This window comes from Athalia rosae, chromosome 1 (genome assembly GCF_917208135.1).
Source record: "Athalia rosae chromosome 1, iyAthRosa1.1, whole genome shotgun sequence".
Taxonomy (NCBI): Eukaryota; Metazoa; Arthropoda; class Insecta; order Hymenoptera; family Athaliidae; genus Athalia; species Athalia rosae.
The window spans coordinates 11,745,846-11,759,864 of NC_064026.1; the positions used below are offsets into that span (position 1 = coordinate 11,745,846).

General features: G+C 39.6%; 3 protein-coding genes across 8 annotated transcripts; 2 read left to right on the top strand and 1 right to left on the bottom strand.

Annotated features, from left to right (window-relative positions):
- The first annotated feature begins 1 nt into the window (after window position 1).
- On the top strand, window positions 2-3,951 carry LOC105687149 (conserved oligomeric Golgi complex subunit 5). 3 transcript variants are annotated; one of them, XM_020853005.2, is made up of 14 exons: window positions 2-243; window positions 330-422; window positions 494-618; window positions 737-956; window positions 1,045-1,187; window positions 1,267-1,533; window positions 1,616-1,736; window positions 1,803-1,920; window positions 1,993-2,133; window positions 2,209-2,592; window positions 2,681-2,806; window positions 2,885-2,993; window positions 3,081-3,222; window positions 3,433-3,681. In XM_020853005.2, the coding sequence occupies exons 1-14, from the start codon at window positions 204-206 to the stop codon at window positions 3,477-3,479; spliced, it is 2,076 nt and encodes a 691-aa protein (XP_020708664.2). In that variant the 5' UTR covers window positions 2-203; the 3' UTR covers window positions 3,480-3,681. The 3 variants fall into 3 exon arrangements, with proteins under 3 accessions (XP_020708664.2, XP_012257972.2, XP_048513205.1); XM_012402549.3 differs by having other exon boundaries at window positions 3-243; window positions 3,081-3,296; window positions 3,433-3,951; XM_048657248.1 differs by lacking the exons at window positions 2-243; window positions 737-956 and having other exon boundaries at window positions 3,081-3,296; window positions 3,433-3,951.
- On the bottom strand, window positions 3,701-6,464 carry LOC105687150 (ankyrin repeat, SAM and basic leucine zipper domain-containing protein 1). The gene is made up of 9 exons (XM_012402551.3): window positions 6,235-6,464; window positions 5,921-6,086; window positions 5,698-5,823; window positions 5,494-5,614; window positions 5,160-5,265; window positions 4,958-5,092; window positions 4,513-4,868; window positions 4,210-4,432; window positions 3,701-4,144 (listed from the first exon to the last, which is right to left on the bottom strand). Exons 1-9 carry the CDS (start codon window positions 6,307-6,309, stop codon window positions 3,995-3,997), a joined length of 1,458 nt encoding a protein of 485 aa, XP_012257974.2. The 5' UTR covers window positions 6,310-6,464; the 3' UTR covers window positions 3,701-3,994.
- A 134-nt stretch (window positions 6,465-6,598) lies between these two features.
- Window positions 6,599-13,559, top strand: LOC105687200 (rho GTPase-activating protein 39). Of its 4 annotated transcripts, none has more exons than XM_012402648.3 (12): window positions 6,599-6,757; window positions 7,516-7,620; window positions 7,899-8,037; window positions 8,968-9,129; window positions 9,259-9,441; window positions 9,521-9,872; window positions 10,035-10,925; window positions 11,031-11,219; window positions 11,305-11,414; window positions 11,504-12,259; window positions 12,342-12,785; window positions 12,891-13,559. In XM_012402648.3, exons 1-12 carry the CDS (start codon window positions 6,744-6,746, stop codon window positions 13,083-13,085), a joined length of 3,540 nt encoding a protein of 1,179 aa, XP_012258071.1. In that variant the 5' UTR covers window positions 6,599-6,743; the 3' UTR covers window positions 13,086-13,559. The 4 variants fall into 4 exon arrangements, with proteins under 4 accessions (XP_012258071.1, XP_020708554.1, XP_048513181.1 ...); XM_020852895.2 differs by having other exon boundaries at window positions 6,610-6,757; window positions 7,519-7,620; XM_048657224.1 differs by having other exon boundaries at window positions 6,621-6,772.
- Window positions 13,560-14,019: the final 460 nt, after the last annotated feature.

Sequence of the window (14,019 nt, forward strand, 5' to 3'; positions counted from 1 at the left end):
AGCGCATGAAATATTTGTTGTTACTTGAAATATCGAGTGGTGGTTCTTCGTAATTTATAGAATTTTACGAGGTCTCGTAACAGAACAACTTTAAGGTTTTGAAGATTTAGATAAAATCATGCCATATCAGCTATTTGTTTTCGAACCACAGTTAATTTAACATTGAGGCGAACCGTTCAGGGTTTTCAATAATTAACCTAAAAATGAGCGACGTGTCAAACTGGCAGACGATAGAAAATGACGGTAAACTATCGAGCAATGTGTAAATATTGAGTAGAGCATTGGCATTTGTCAAAATTAATGTTATGAACAAATATGTGCTTCTACAGATTTCTTCAAGCAATTCCTCGGTGGTGAAACGAAGCAGACACAATTCAATCAAGTTCTATCAGTCGCTCAACAGCTCAACAAGTTGGGCCAGGGCAAGTACAAAAATATAATTTACTCAAAGTCCGAAATAGTACTAACTGCATTTGATCAACTTTTATTACAGCTATAGCAGTCTTAGATACTGAATTACAAAACCAAGTACTCGCTAATCATGAGGATCTTCTTTCCCAAGCAACATGGGTCGAAAAGTTGGAAGGCGTTCTTTCCGCTATGCAGGCTCACGTTCAAGTACAGTGAAATTATGATATCAAGCCCAAATTAAAATGATAACAATTCGTGCACAAATGAGACATAACATTTATTTATCAATCAATTTTCATTGTCTTTCATCTTGACCCAACTGTAGAGCTTACTATCAGCAGTCGAACGACTCCGCGGTAAGATAGTGGAGCCCTTTAACAGAATTGAAACGCAAACGTTGGTTTTGGCGCGGCTTCATGAAACATCTGATTTGTTACGGAGAGTAACAAGAATGCAACATCTTTCTAGACGTTTGCAATCTCAAATGAGCGGTAGTACAGACAGTCCTGATTTTGTAAAAGCAGCGAATAGTTTACACGAATTAGGTAGTATTATGAATCTATGAAGTATTATGCAGTAATTTAACTGTAAATATTTCTATAATGCAAACTAAATATTGTTAATATGTTGCAGAACAATTAATGGCAGATACGGATTTGAGCGGTCTGGATGTTGTTGCCGAGGATCAAAGAATCGTGAAAGTCCATAGAGCTACTGTACAACGGATAGCAGCGCATACCTTGTCTCAAGGTCTACAGAGCAACGACCGTGCACAGGTACAGTGATTGGCTGGCAAATTATTTGCAATTATCCTGAGGACCATGCTGCTTTTCACCACAGCTCATATTTCGATAGGTCAGCACTGCGGTCCAAGTATTTGAAAATTTGGGAATATTGGCTAATGTGGTAGATACTACAACTGCCCAAGGTCTTTCAGAGGTTGAAAAGATTGCTAGAGAAGCATTAGATATAACAGTCCCCACTAATCAAGATGTAGGAAAGAGAGCTGGTCCAGGGAGAGCAGCACTGCCTTCACCAGGTTCATCTGGAAACCTGCGCACACGACTTTGGGCTAATTTGGAACGTCTTTTCCAAGATGCAGTCTACACGCAATGTGTACAGGTTCGAACATGAATAGTTATATCTTCCTTGACGATTTCAGTCTTCTATAAAATATATTTTTCCAAATTTCTACCCTTTGTAGATTGAGCTGCTACAAAGAATATTACTAGAACATCATGCAAAGGGATTTGATGATTTGACAGAAAAGTTTTGGCTCAACATTACCAGTCTCTTGGCAAAAATTCTGATCGAACGTTCACAAGGTAAAACTACCTTCTACATAAAACGTAGCAATAAGTATATCGAATATTAATACATGGTGATTACAGGATCGTCATTCATTAAGCAGGCATTGGAAGGTGAATATCCGAAATTCCTCAGGATATATTTGGATCTTGGCAAACGCTTGAAAGACCGGTTGCAGGCTATTGGTTTATATACAATAAAGTAAGCCTTTGTCCCATTCGCTATCCGATACAAACGTTTGATAGAATTAACATTAGAATTATATCTTTTCAGTCGAGATGCGTTGTCACCTTTTGAGAATGCGTACCTCTCACGCTCCGTTTCTCGACTTCTGGATCCAGTTCATACAATGTTTTCGGGAGATAGTGCACCCAGCCCAGATGAAATAGACAGCCTAATACGAACCGTCACGAGGTTAGCAATCACTTCTTATACCGTTCTATCAACATTTTTACCCCACGATTTATTAATCAAACAATGTTCAAACAGTGAACTCAGTGTCTCACTCGTAGACGAAGGATTGTCGATGGTTGTGGCGCGTAACGTTGGAAAAGCCATACGACTATTTTGTTTAAAATGTGAGCAAGGTCTAGTCACAGGAGGGGAAGCAAGTCAAGTAATTGATACCCCAACTGTTGGCCAACAGCTAAATGTTACCCTTGCCAATCTGCTGCATTATCTCTCCAGCCAAATGGGACGTGTGATAGCCAATATGGCTGGTAGTTTACCTGTTGGCGGAGCATCAGTCATAGCTGCTGCCCTGGAGCATACGGATACATTAACGAGAGGGATATTAGCACCACTGTTAGCATCCATCAACGATGCAGTTGAAAGTATTCTTCTGACAATGCACGACGATCCTGAATTTAAAGAGTGAGCCTTTATTTCTTTGTGATGTTATAACTTTGTGTACTCTATTTTACGTGTATGTAACTTCCAATTTATTTTTTCGCCAACTCAGACCAGGTAGCACTTTGGGGAGAGAGATTGGGAGTTCTTTGTACATGCGTGAGCTGCAGGGCTTCATACTTCGCTCCGTCAATACATTTTTAGCTCCATACAAAAATGAAACTGTTGTTGCTGAGTGGTAAGTCGGCATACTCTACATGATTAGGCCACTGACTACTTTCTGAGACGTAGGATAAGACCATATTTTGTATTTTAGTTGCAAGAGTGTGGCTTCCCGATGCATTGAGCTGTTCGTCAGACACGCCTGCCTTCTTAGACCACTAACTGATTATGGAAGAGCTAAACTGATGGCTGATTTCAATCAGGTATTTCTTCCACCTTCTAAATGAGTTTCACGGTGAAATTCATTTTGCAACATCAACAAGGTAATAATAGTCAATATTTTACTACAGATGGAAGTGGCTATAGTGCCACTGTGTCGAGGTGGCCAGCTTGGATTGGCTGAACAACAACAGTATAGAGTTCTCCGAGCATTGAGAGCTCTCTTACCTCTTCAACCGGAAGAAATGGTTCAGAGGGTGTTGGAGGGCGAAGGTAGTGTGCCTTCATCTCTTGTTCTTTTACATTTATTTTCTGGTGCTCCAAGTGACCTTCCTTCTCCACATCAGGTATTCTTTTTTATGGTATTTAATACATCGATGCACGTCACGATTTTGATATAGAGTAAAAATTTATTTTGACGGAAGTGCAAGAATAATTTTCATCGTTAACAACAAACGCAGACTTGATGACAAATATTTTTAGAGCGCAGGTTGGTCCATCAGCAGGCTGAGTCAGTGGCTCGATGCTAACCCTGGTGAGAGGGAGAGATTGGCGTTGAGCAGTGGTCCGCTGCAACGTTACCAATTAGCTGTTCGCCAACGTAATCAACCGACGTTCCATCCACTTTTTCCCCTGATGGCCAAGTTAGCTAGTCTCAATAAGTAGACGTTTGTAAGATTTTATCCCTTCGCAATATCCGCTGACAAATAATGAAATAGTGGTTAACAAAAACTGATTTTTCACAACTCTGTTCTTTGGAAAAAAATAGGAACATTTTATTCTTAAAGGAACAAGATTTAAATACAATCGAGTATTTTGTTAACTCGATCAAATTTAACTATAAATGAAAAAATAAGAAATATACTACAATGAAAGTCAGATACAATGTTGGTGGAATGGCACAAGCAGACCTACGTAATTGTTAAAAAATAAGTCAGACTAACTATTGGTAACGAAACTGCATCTTAAAAACAAATATAAAAGTATATCTTGTAATCTGTAGATCCGTAACATCGTTATGTTATAGCACCCATAAATATGAAAACTACTCGTTCAATATCCTTTGAACGTATACAGTTCTTGAGAGGTAGATTCCTATTATCATTGTGACGCTCAAGATTATGGTCCAATTGGACTTTTTTCTATTCGGCCCAATGTAGTCGGCAGGAGGATCGAGATTGATACCTTTATTGAGCTGAAAAATATGATCAAATTCTTTTTCCGTTGGCAATCGAATTGATTTGGCAAACTGCCGATTACCTTCTTGGCGAAAGTGCTCATACGTTTGAGCTCTTTTTCAAGCATGATTAAAGACTCTTCAGTTTTTTTCAACTCCCCACTGTACTTTATTTTCTCGGTATCTGAAAGTTGAAGATTTTTTTCTCTGCCTCCGATTAAACTGTTTTTGATGAATGTAATACTGGAACTGATCACACCTATTTGCTTCGCTGCATTCCCCAGAGATATTACTCCCTCGTAAATTCTGAAAGTCATATCATAAATTTATACTTCGTTACCATTATCTGCTTCCTTAAAAAAAAAAAAACAATCATTTAAACTTACGTGTATGGCAGGTGTTTTCTTATAGTGCCAATGCTATGCGGGCTCCAACTTTTTATGTGAAATTTGTGTAGCCCTTCAAGGAATTGCTTCCTTTGAAAGGGCATATCAATTCCCAGTCTGATAAGATCATCCTCGGTCAATTTTAGAAATGCTTTCAGATCAAGCCCTTTAAACAGAGATTTGTACCGTTCCATACCCATTCCATACAAAATAGTAGACACATCAAAGTTGACGGATTTATCTTGTTTTCTACAAAGCGTTGGGAACAGGTCACGCCAACTGTGATGCTGTATTTTTTCGGATACTTGGAGTTCTTCCATAGGTTCTTGATTTTCTGGGCTAAATAATGCAGCTATCTGAAATTAATACACAATAAATAATTGGCCATGAGTAATCGTGCGGTAGGTTCTGCTGTTCAATGTGCGTTATTCTGTTGGAAAATTACGTTATGGTATCCCTTGGTGATTGCTATCCTCTTTGCAGTGTATCCACGTCTGTCTTCAATAGTGACTTCAGCACCATTTTCCAAAAGAATTTTCAACGTGTCTGCGCAGTTTGCTATTACTGCATAGAACAGTGCCTAGATAAGAACAAGTAATCATATTGGTCAATCTTTCAATTCTGCTTTGAATACTGCAATTACTTACTGATCTGCCTTCACTGTTTGTGAAATTAATGTTGTCGACGTATTTTAGAAGCTCTGCGACCAGTTCGGGTTTATTTCTTTTGCAGGCAAGCATCAAAGTAGTCTCACTGGTGAAACATACAGTGTATGTATAAGTTCTTTATTAGAAAAATCTTTATTAGGCGAGCGTGTCATGTCAGATTTCAGATTAAAAACTTGAAAGGATGTTGAAATGTATGCAGTGCCAGACGGATTTATATCGTCTATGTTACTGCAATATCGAACGAACAGCTCGTTATCAAAATTTGAATATATTTTAAGATGAATAGTAGAATATAAAAATAGCAGGTAGTCACTTGTGTCTATCAATTGCGTTTGGATCCGCCTTAGCTGTGATCAACAGTTGCAGGCAAGTCAAACTTTTTGCTGGTGTGCCCGAGTTTGAGTTGCACAATGCCATTAGAGGTGTGAATCCATCTGGATTAAAAAATTCAAATGATTTTCCGAACCTCAACTCGAAAATGCTCGAAATCTCAAATAAATAAAAATTTCTTAGCAACCTTTGTGTTTATTCGGATCTGCTCCTGCACCTAGGAGAAATTCTATCAACTCTGATTGAACCGATGATGCAGCATACAACAGCGGTGTCCATCCACTGTGCAAAAAATCATCTGCATTGTGACCTACTGATAAATATATTAGCAGTTAGTAATGCAACTGAAAACTTATATATCGGGTTGATGGATGATCAAAATGTTCAAGGTTCTACAAACTAGAGCTTACATGCAATGTAATTTTCTACAATATCACGTTGCCCGCTCATACAAGCATGCATTACTTGAAAGTGGAGGTCTTGTTCTTCCTCAACACATGATTTGTATGTTTGATCCTCTTCGCCTGTGTCTATGCTGATCGGGGCTTGAGTATATCCTGTTGTAGGTTGCTGGATCTGCAAAATTAGAAATGACATGAATCATTTTTCGAACAGTAAAAACAATGACACTTTGATATTAGGGCTTTGATGAGCGACAAGAACGGCGATCCAGAGACCGAGAAATAACAATGTTTAGTATTTTACTGAGGAAAGGTTATGTTACTTGGACGTCGTCGTAAAAGGAGAAACCCTCGTCGCCAGAATCATCGTCAGATAGTCCAGCCGGTCTGGCATACATTCTCTTCAATATTTGTACTATAAATCTCCTTCACGTTTGTTTTAAAAAAAAATGTTGAACCCACGTTCAAATACAATGGTTTTGGTGTCAAATGTCAAAAGATAAAAACAGCAGCTAGTCAAATGTTGTTCTGAAAGGTGTTGAAATTGAGACAAATAAATTACTCATTGTTAGATCCGAGATGACAGTTCAATTCATAAATCCTTTGCAATAATCCGGTGATAATCATATCTGGAAACACACCTAATGCTGAATGTTTAGTATATAGTAAAACGTCAAATGACAACGTAGTTTGTCAACCCGGAGATGGTGGCTCATGGCTGCTGGACATTTTCGTGGTACTCTGCGGCTGCGGAGCCGGAGACCATTGTGATGGAATGGCAGAATAAAGTGTCGTTATTAGTTGAGTGACTTGATGGTTTAACACGGGCGAGATGGCATCCGACAGGTACGAAGGATTGTAGTTAGTATAAATTTATTGATGCTGAAACGGTCGAGTGTAATCGGTGCCAGTGTAAATCAATAGTTGAATAGTGGATAGTGCCTATAGGGTGGACCACAGCCCTACTGTGACCCTTCTTCTCCTTCGTAGATTGCAGTATCCCATCAAAATCGCGTATTTGCTAACAGAGAGAAGATCGGTGTGAGAGAAAGTTATATTTCCACGAGTTTGTATACGTTTGAGCTCTCGAACCCTTCAATTGAACCAATTAAAGTGCTTGCATGACATCAGCCTTATACCCAACGTTCCTATTTATTATGGGTGCGAGAAGAGGGTGGGGGTTCCCCTGATTTCCACTGGCCCTTTAATTTCACTTTTAAATTTATACTCGACGCTTTTCATACCTATCAATCAATTCAGTCTACACTTTAATTGAACTGTTACGCATTGTTTATATATTTTTTTATCTACGTAGTGTACAGTGCTGTGAATGGGAAACTATAACTTTAAGCTACTCATTGTTCAGAAATTTTCATTGGTTTCTGAGTATTCTTCAATATTTTTATAGGTATAATCAAATTTACCACAAAATAATTCTCGTGATTGGTTGTCAGGATCAAATTGTTTCTGTATTGGAAGGGTTTGCTTGTTATTGATTTGCTTGAGTACTGGTCATACGTGTTATCGGAATTCATTACAAAGTGACGTGACAAAGTGACTGCAAATATTGACACTGAGGTCTCATTGTGCATTAATAATTGCAGCAGAATGGAATGGGTGGAAATCATCGAGCCCCGTACCAAGGAGCACATGTATGCCAACCTTACCACTGGCGAATGTGTATGGGATCCCCCACCTGGAGTTCCTGTGTAAGATAGCTTTTCATGCTCTATATCATTAAAAACTTTCAGTTGTCATTTTTTCAGACAGTTATAGAACTTTCTCTTTGTGTCTTAACTATTGATAGATAATCAAACCAAATCATAAGTTACTTTTCATCACTGATGAATTGAAAAAAAATTAGATTTTCATTTCAATGTTTTGGTATCGAATGATGGTTCTTGTTTTGTACGATTATGATAAATTTTGCTTTTTTCTGAGAAGTATCTTGAATCCTCTTCAGCTGAGGTCTCATGAATTTTTACAGAAAGAAGACAGACAATAACCAATGGTGGGAATTGTTTGATCAGAACACTTCACGATTTTACTACTACAATGCAACATCCCAGAAAACGGTTTGGCACCGTCCTACTGACTGTGACATCATACCCCTGGCCAAGTTGCAGGTAAATATTCACTGGCCGAGAATCTTGATATTTTGGGATATTTGCCCAAAAATCATAGCTAAATTTGCAATTACCTGTGATACATATTACATAAATGTACATTTTGGCGCACCTATACTTAACTAAGGTAGGATAAGTAGCTCTGTTACTCGTCAGCCTGCTGTGAACTATAAATAGATGATGGTAGCTGGCAGAAAAAACTCTGGTTTATATTATACCATCCTACATATGATACATCAAGCCACATCTCGTTCTCAGGCATTCTTGGGAAATTCCAATGCTGAAATATTAGATGATAATGTTTCCGTGATCTAGTTTTTTTTTGTGCTTATACACCATAGTATTTTAGTACACATAGTGCTTGATGATAAATTTGTTTCTAAAGCAACATATTTAATTCTAAGTCGTTGAAGTTATATCAAGTAGCTGAACTTTTCTTTTTCCTCTTTGCTCCATGCTATTGTGAAAGCTGACCACTTATTGCCGACATGAATGCGAATTTACAATGAAATTTGGAACCTCAATAAACTCGAAATCAATTGCGTATTTAATTGTTCTTGGTAATCATTCAAAACCACTTTTCCCATTTTGTGGCTTTTATTCCATAATGAAGACGACAGAAAACAAAGCTATTAAATTCCCGACTTCCATGTATTTATCAGTTCACTTATCTCTATGCACCTAAACATATGCGTATTTGTGTTGACCTATAAAAAAGTAGAACGATTGGTAGGAATGATTAAAGCAATAATAAATGCTTAATGAAAGATGAATTCTGTAGTAAATAGATAGAAGCACCGTGTTTTTCACCATTTATTACGATAAATGAAATGCTATCTGAATGGGATGTACAGCAATTAGTTGGTAAAAGTTTTCGTATAAAGTTGTTGATGATTATCGGAGCTTAAAATATCGTGATGGGATTTACAGACCTTGAAACAAAACACAGAGCCTGTAGGACCTGGTGGTGATTCTCAGAGAGGAGTCGAGCCCAAGAAAAAAGAGTCGGTGTCAACACAGACTCCAACTTCTTCAGTGGGTAGAGTTGCACGTTTCCCCTTTCAGGAGAGTCCAAATCTAGCTGCGACACTAGTGAGTCAGTGATTCTAAATCTTTTTCGTATTAATACGTATTAGCAAAGATTTTTTTCTGTTACAATGGTGAAGGAAATACATCTACAACAACCCAACTAATAAGACTGCATGTTATTATTTAATTCAGCAGGTTGGAGGGGCTTGCCGACCTCGAGGACCTGGGGTTGGCGTCGATGCACAAACTTCGCCTCCTTCACTTTCACCCTCGTCCAGACGTCACCATCATCACCATCATCATCATCATAACAATCGTCATCACCATAGACATCACGAACAGCCTGCAGCTCGGAGGCAGCATAATCACTCCCAGGTTTGACATGAGGAAATTGGCAAGACGTAAATAATTTTTTGACTCTTCCTATTTGTACGGATTATTTTTCTAAATTAAGGATTCCGGGCGTTCGAGCGATAGTTCAGTTTCACATAGTCGCACTTCCTTGGAATCTACTGGTTATCGGCTGTTGGATTCACCCCATCGTCATCATCACCGTTCAGTTGCACCCACGCAACCTTTGCCTCCACAATCCTCTCATCTTCGCCAGCAATCTGGTACTCTAGAAAACCGAAGTCACAAGAGTGGCACTCTGGAGAGTGTGAAGAACCAAAAATCTCAACCGAAAACTGACTCACCACCTCTAGGCTTGTCGCTGTCAACTAGTACTCCCCTTTTCAAAAAAAAGACTTTTGCTGAACCTCAGAGAGAAATCAGAGCTAATTTAGACTCTGAGAGAACTAAGAATGGTATGAAAAAGTCCAATTTTCATTTCAATAATGAATATTGCTCGCGTGTTTGACTGCATTGATTTTGTGCTACACAATTAGGCATGAAAACAAAAATACCGTTTAGATGTTAATTCTGGGGCCAGTTGTGGGTATTCACGTTCATGTCGTGTTTATTTTTAGGCAAAGATAACAACAGAGGATCATATGGCCCAGAGCCAAGTACGTCGCCATACAGAGAGTCGATGATGGAATCCCGTGGCTTCAGGCAAGAAATGCCACCTTATCGTCCACCGGAGGTACAAGTTGGACAACTGTACAAGCCTCAGGTCGATAAATATGGATCTCTCATCGAAACAACGGGAAATCGATATCACAGGGAACGGGATATGCACCACAGGGAGAGAGTAAACAGTCTAGACAAAACAAACGCAACATCATTTTATCCGAGCTCTATTCACCATCGTAACCGTCAAGACACAGGCAGTGGTAGTGTGAGTAGACTCCATCATGGCTCCGTATCTTTGTCAGAGGCTAATGTTAGAGAGAAATATGGCGGAGTACCACCGGAGAGAGTAGAGGCTAATAAAAGTTTAATCAGAGGGACTGGAGGAATTATGGCAAATGTATCTAAGCAAAGAAGTTTGGAAGTTAGTGAAAGGGAGAGAGATCATAGGAGAACAACTTGCAATAATTCTATCGACCGTACAACACAGCCGATAGCACGCAGCTACAGTTTTGTGCAGCAGCAAAAGCAGCAACAGAAGCAGCAGAATAGAAGACGTGATAGGGACGATGATTCGATGCATGAGAGGTATTTGGTTGGTCAAACACAGTCTCAATCAAGAGACAGCAGCAACAGTAATAGCAATGACACCAGCAGCACAAACAGTAGCAGCAACAGCATGGGAGGTGAAGAAGTTGTTGGAGCTGAAGAGAGTGAGAATGGAAAGAAAAAGAAAAGCAATGGAAATCCTAGTCCTCCGCCATCACCCTATTATGGGAATCTGTTAGTGGACGCAGATCACCTGTTGCCGCTGCAACATTATATTCTACAACAAGCAAAGCTGTCAGGTAATACAGGATTTCTCACTTCAAATCGGTGAACATACCAATTACAGTCAGAGATAGAATTATTTGGGAAATTCCATAGCTAATAATAACACTTGTATCGGGCAGGTTGTTACAGGTTTGGCGATCCATTGTTGGTAGAGGATGGAGACGATTCGTTAGACGAAGAAGGGGGGCGAGGTGGCGGACCAGGAGGACGCGTGGACGATGATTCTGACGATCAGTTTGCGGATGATGAAGCAGCTAGTAATCAGGGAGATTCATCGAGCCAGGAATATCTTGAAGATCATTACGCCGGTTTGTTGATAACAGAAGTATTCAACAGAGACTTGTTGTTCTTGAATGTGGGTTTCAACCCAATAATCATTTTGTTTATTTCCAGATTTAGGCAACTATGATACAGCAGGTTTAGCTACTTATTACAATACTGCGGATACTTTGACTAGGCCACCTGCTACTCCACCACCTCCAACAATCGTATCCCATACTGATGTAAGGTTTATCAAATGTTGGCACTCGGTACCGAATAATGATCTGAACGATGTCTCTGAAATCAGCTTGGTTTTAAATGATTTTTGTAGGGTATAGCTGCCAGTGCCGTAAGACCGATTTCTTTACCACCATCGACCGGAGTTGTTATGGGGACCACTCCAAGCATTGGAAATGAAACTAGTATAGGAGGAACGGACTTTGATGAAATCAGGCGAGATGGTGGTGGTGGGGATATTGAAAAATACGCCCAAGACAACCTGAATCTGAATTGTGGAAGACCTAAGGGACTCAGGTTACTCTTCCGTAAGAAATTCAGTGTGCGCGATATGCTGAGTTGGTCTAAAGACCCGATACCTCAGCCTATGCTCGCTATAACTGGAAGAGACGGTGAGAAGCCTCTCAAAAGAGAAGCTTGTAATTTATTTAGACTCGTGCAAGTTTACATGGGAGATCGCAAAGCTAACGTAGGTATGACTCTTGACGGAGTCGCGATGGATATCGTAAATACAACTTTTGCTAAACCGCCCCTTCGAGACGAGTTGTATGTGCAAATATGTCGTCAAACGACTGAAAATCCTCGCAAAGAAAGCCTTCGCAGAGGCTGGGAGCTGATGGCTGTTTGCCTCGCGTTTGTTCCTGCCAGTGCTACTTTTGAGCCGTACCTTGAGGGTTACATGAATAGGCATAGAGATCCAGATTTCCAATTTCTTGAAGTGCCCAAATGGCCAATACACGTCCAAGTCAGTCACTACGCCACTGTGGCCTGTCGTCGTTTGCAGCGTATCGGAGCCCATGGAAAACGACAACCCCGAAAGGCTACTCTTGAGGATATCGACCAAGCAAGGGTAAACGTCGATATTTTTCCTTACCGGTACCTATCGCTCCAACGTACAAACGTATGTTTAATCGACTCCGCAAATCTTGCAGATCCAAATCTTCCGAGCTTCGATGTTTGGAGCGACGCTCACCGAAGTGATGGCTTTGCAGCGGGATCGATATCCACAAAGAGAGCTGCCATGGGTGCAGACAACCCTTGCTCGTCAGGTACTACTCCGTGGTGGGACCACCACCGAAGGAATTTTCCGGGTATCAGCCGATGCCGACGAGGTCAGCGTTCTCAAGGCATCTCTGGACAGATTCGAGGATAGCGGAGTAGCGAATTCGGCACAAGATGCCCATGCCCCAGCTTCTCTACTGAAATTGTGGGTGAGGGAGCTTTACGAACCTCTAATCCCAGATACTCTCTACACAGAATGCGTGTCGATGCGCCACGACGACGCTCGAGCTGCTGCTGCAGCAGCAACCGCTTTGGTCGATCGACTTCCAGACCTCAACCGTCGAGTTCTGTGCCATCTTATTAGATTCCTACAGGTACGTCCCGTCCGTTTGTCTGTTACATAATTTTCAATATTACGCACATGGCAGCTCAACGACGTGATATTATTTCTCCTAAACACATAATATTATATTAATTAGATATTCGCAAGACCGGAAGTTGTCGTTCGAACAAAAATGGATGCGAGCAACTTGGCTATGGTGATGGCTCCGAACGTATTACGCTGTACATCACAAGATCCAAGGATTATCCTTGAGAATGCACGGAAAGAGATGGCCTTTGTTCGTACCCTAATTCAATCTCTAGAGACCGCATGGGTCGAAGGTCTCCACTGACTATTAGATGACTTACAATTAGACTAGATTACAAGAAAAAAAAAAAAACTCCTATGCCAAAACGACAGCTGTATATTCATTATATTATTAATTTTATTACCGTATTAGTACTTTTTATTAATATTATTATTGTATTATTTACGTTATAACTTTTAATTTTATCTACATCATTGTGTAAATGTAAACGTCTACAAAGCTGAGCAACTCATTTCCTATTTATTATTTATAAACATATATTAGTATATTACTGAAATATTATTAGATTATATCGCTATTATCATATTTTACCGATTCTTGTTACCGCGCGAATTGCGATGGCTTTTTTACTCGATCATTGTTGAATCCCATGTAATATACTAATGTGTTACCGTGTATATTCGTGATATCGTCACAGCGAGGTCTTTTTGTAAAACGAATGAGCGTATACCCATACAAATCTATTCTGAAGTAAATAATACTTGCGAAGGATTAGCATTTATTTGTGTATTTATTTTTACAATATATAAATTAACGAGATACAACATATCAAAACAACGTTATTGTAACTCGTCGACTGCCGCTACGATTATTTGAACAAAAAAACGATTATTCGCTTTTCAATGAATTTCCAGTAATCAAACACATCACGTTCCCAATTCAACGTCTTTACGCACCATATCGACGGCTTTAGTATTTAAATTCGATAATAGATTTCGGACTGTTCGTCGTGTGTTCGCTTGAAAATTATTTAATGGAAGCGCGTGGAGTATTCGTATGAGAACGACTTGCATTGACGAATTACATATTCATGATGACACTCTTTGATGTTCTATGCCAAGAAAGACGAAAAAAATGTTTTTCTCCTCATCGAAACAAAACAGGGAAATCAACTACGTCGCAGTATAAGTAATCTTTATATAGGTATATCCTGGATCATGAAAAATATTTTGTGATT

Excerpts from the sequence above, each read along its gene's own strand:
- LOC105687149 (XM_012402549.3), top strand. The coding sequence starts at position 204 with ATGAGCGACGTGTCAAACTGGCAGACGATAGAAAATGACG. Across the intron at positions 957-1,044 it reads GAATAGTTTACACGAATTAG|AACAATTAATGGCAGATACG; the intron begins GTAGTATTATGA and ends AATATGTTGCAG. Across the intron at positions 2,593-2,680 it reads GACGATCCTGAATTTAAAGA|ACCAGGTAGCACTTTGGGGA; the intron begins GTGAGCCTTTAT and ends TCGCCAACTCAG.
- LOC105687150 (XM_012402551.3), bottom strand. The coding sequence starts at position 6,309 with ATGTATGCCAGACCGGCTGGACTATCTGACGATGATTCTGGCGACGAG. Across the intron at positions 5,824-5,920 it reads TGTAGAAAATTACATTGCAT|TAGGTCACAATGCAGATGAT; the intron begins GTAAGCTCTAGT and ends TATATTTATCAG. Across the intron at positions 4,145-4,209 it reads TGAGCACTTTCGCCAAGAAG|CTCAATAAAGGTATCAATCT; the intron begins GTAATCGGCAGT and ends CATATTTTTCAG.
- LOC105687200 (XM_048657224.1), top strand. The coding sequence starts at position 6,744 with ATGGCATCCGACAGGTACGAAGGATTGTA. Across the intron at positions 7,621-7,898 it reads CCCCCACCTGGAGTTCCTGT|AAAGAAGACAGACAATAACC; the intron begins GTAAGATAGCTT and ends GAATTTTTACAG. Across the intron at positions 12,260-12,341 it reads AGGATATCGACCAAGCAAGG|ATCCAAATCTTCCGAGCTTC; the intron begins GTAAACGTCGAT and ends CAAATCTTGCAG.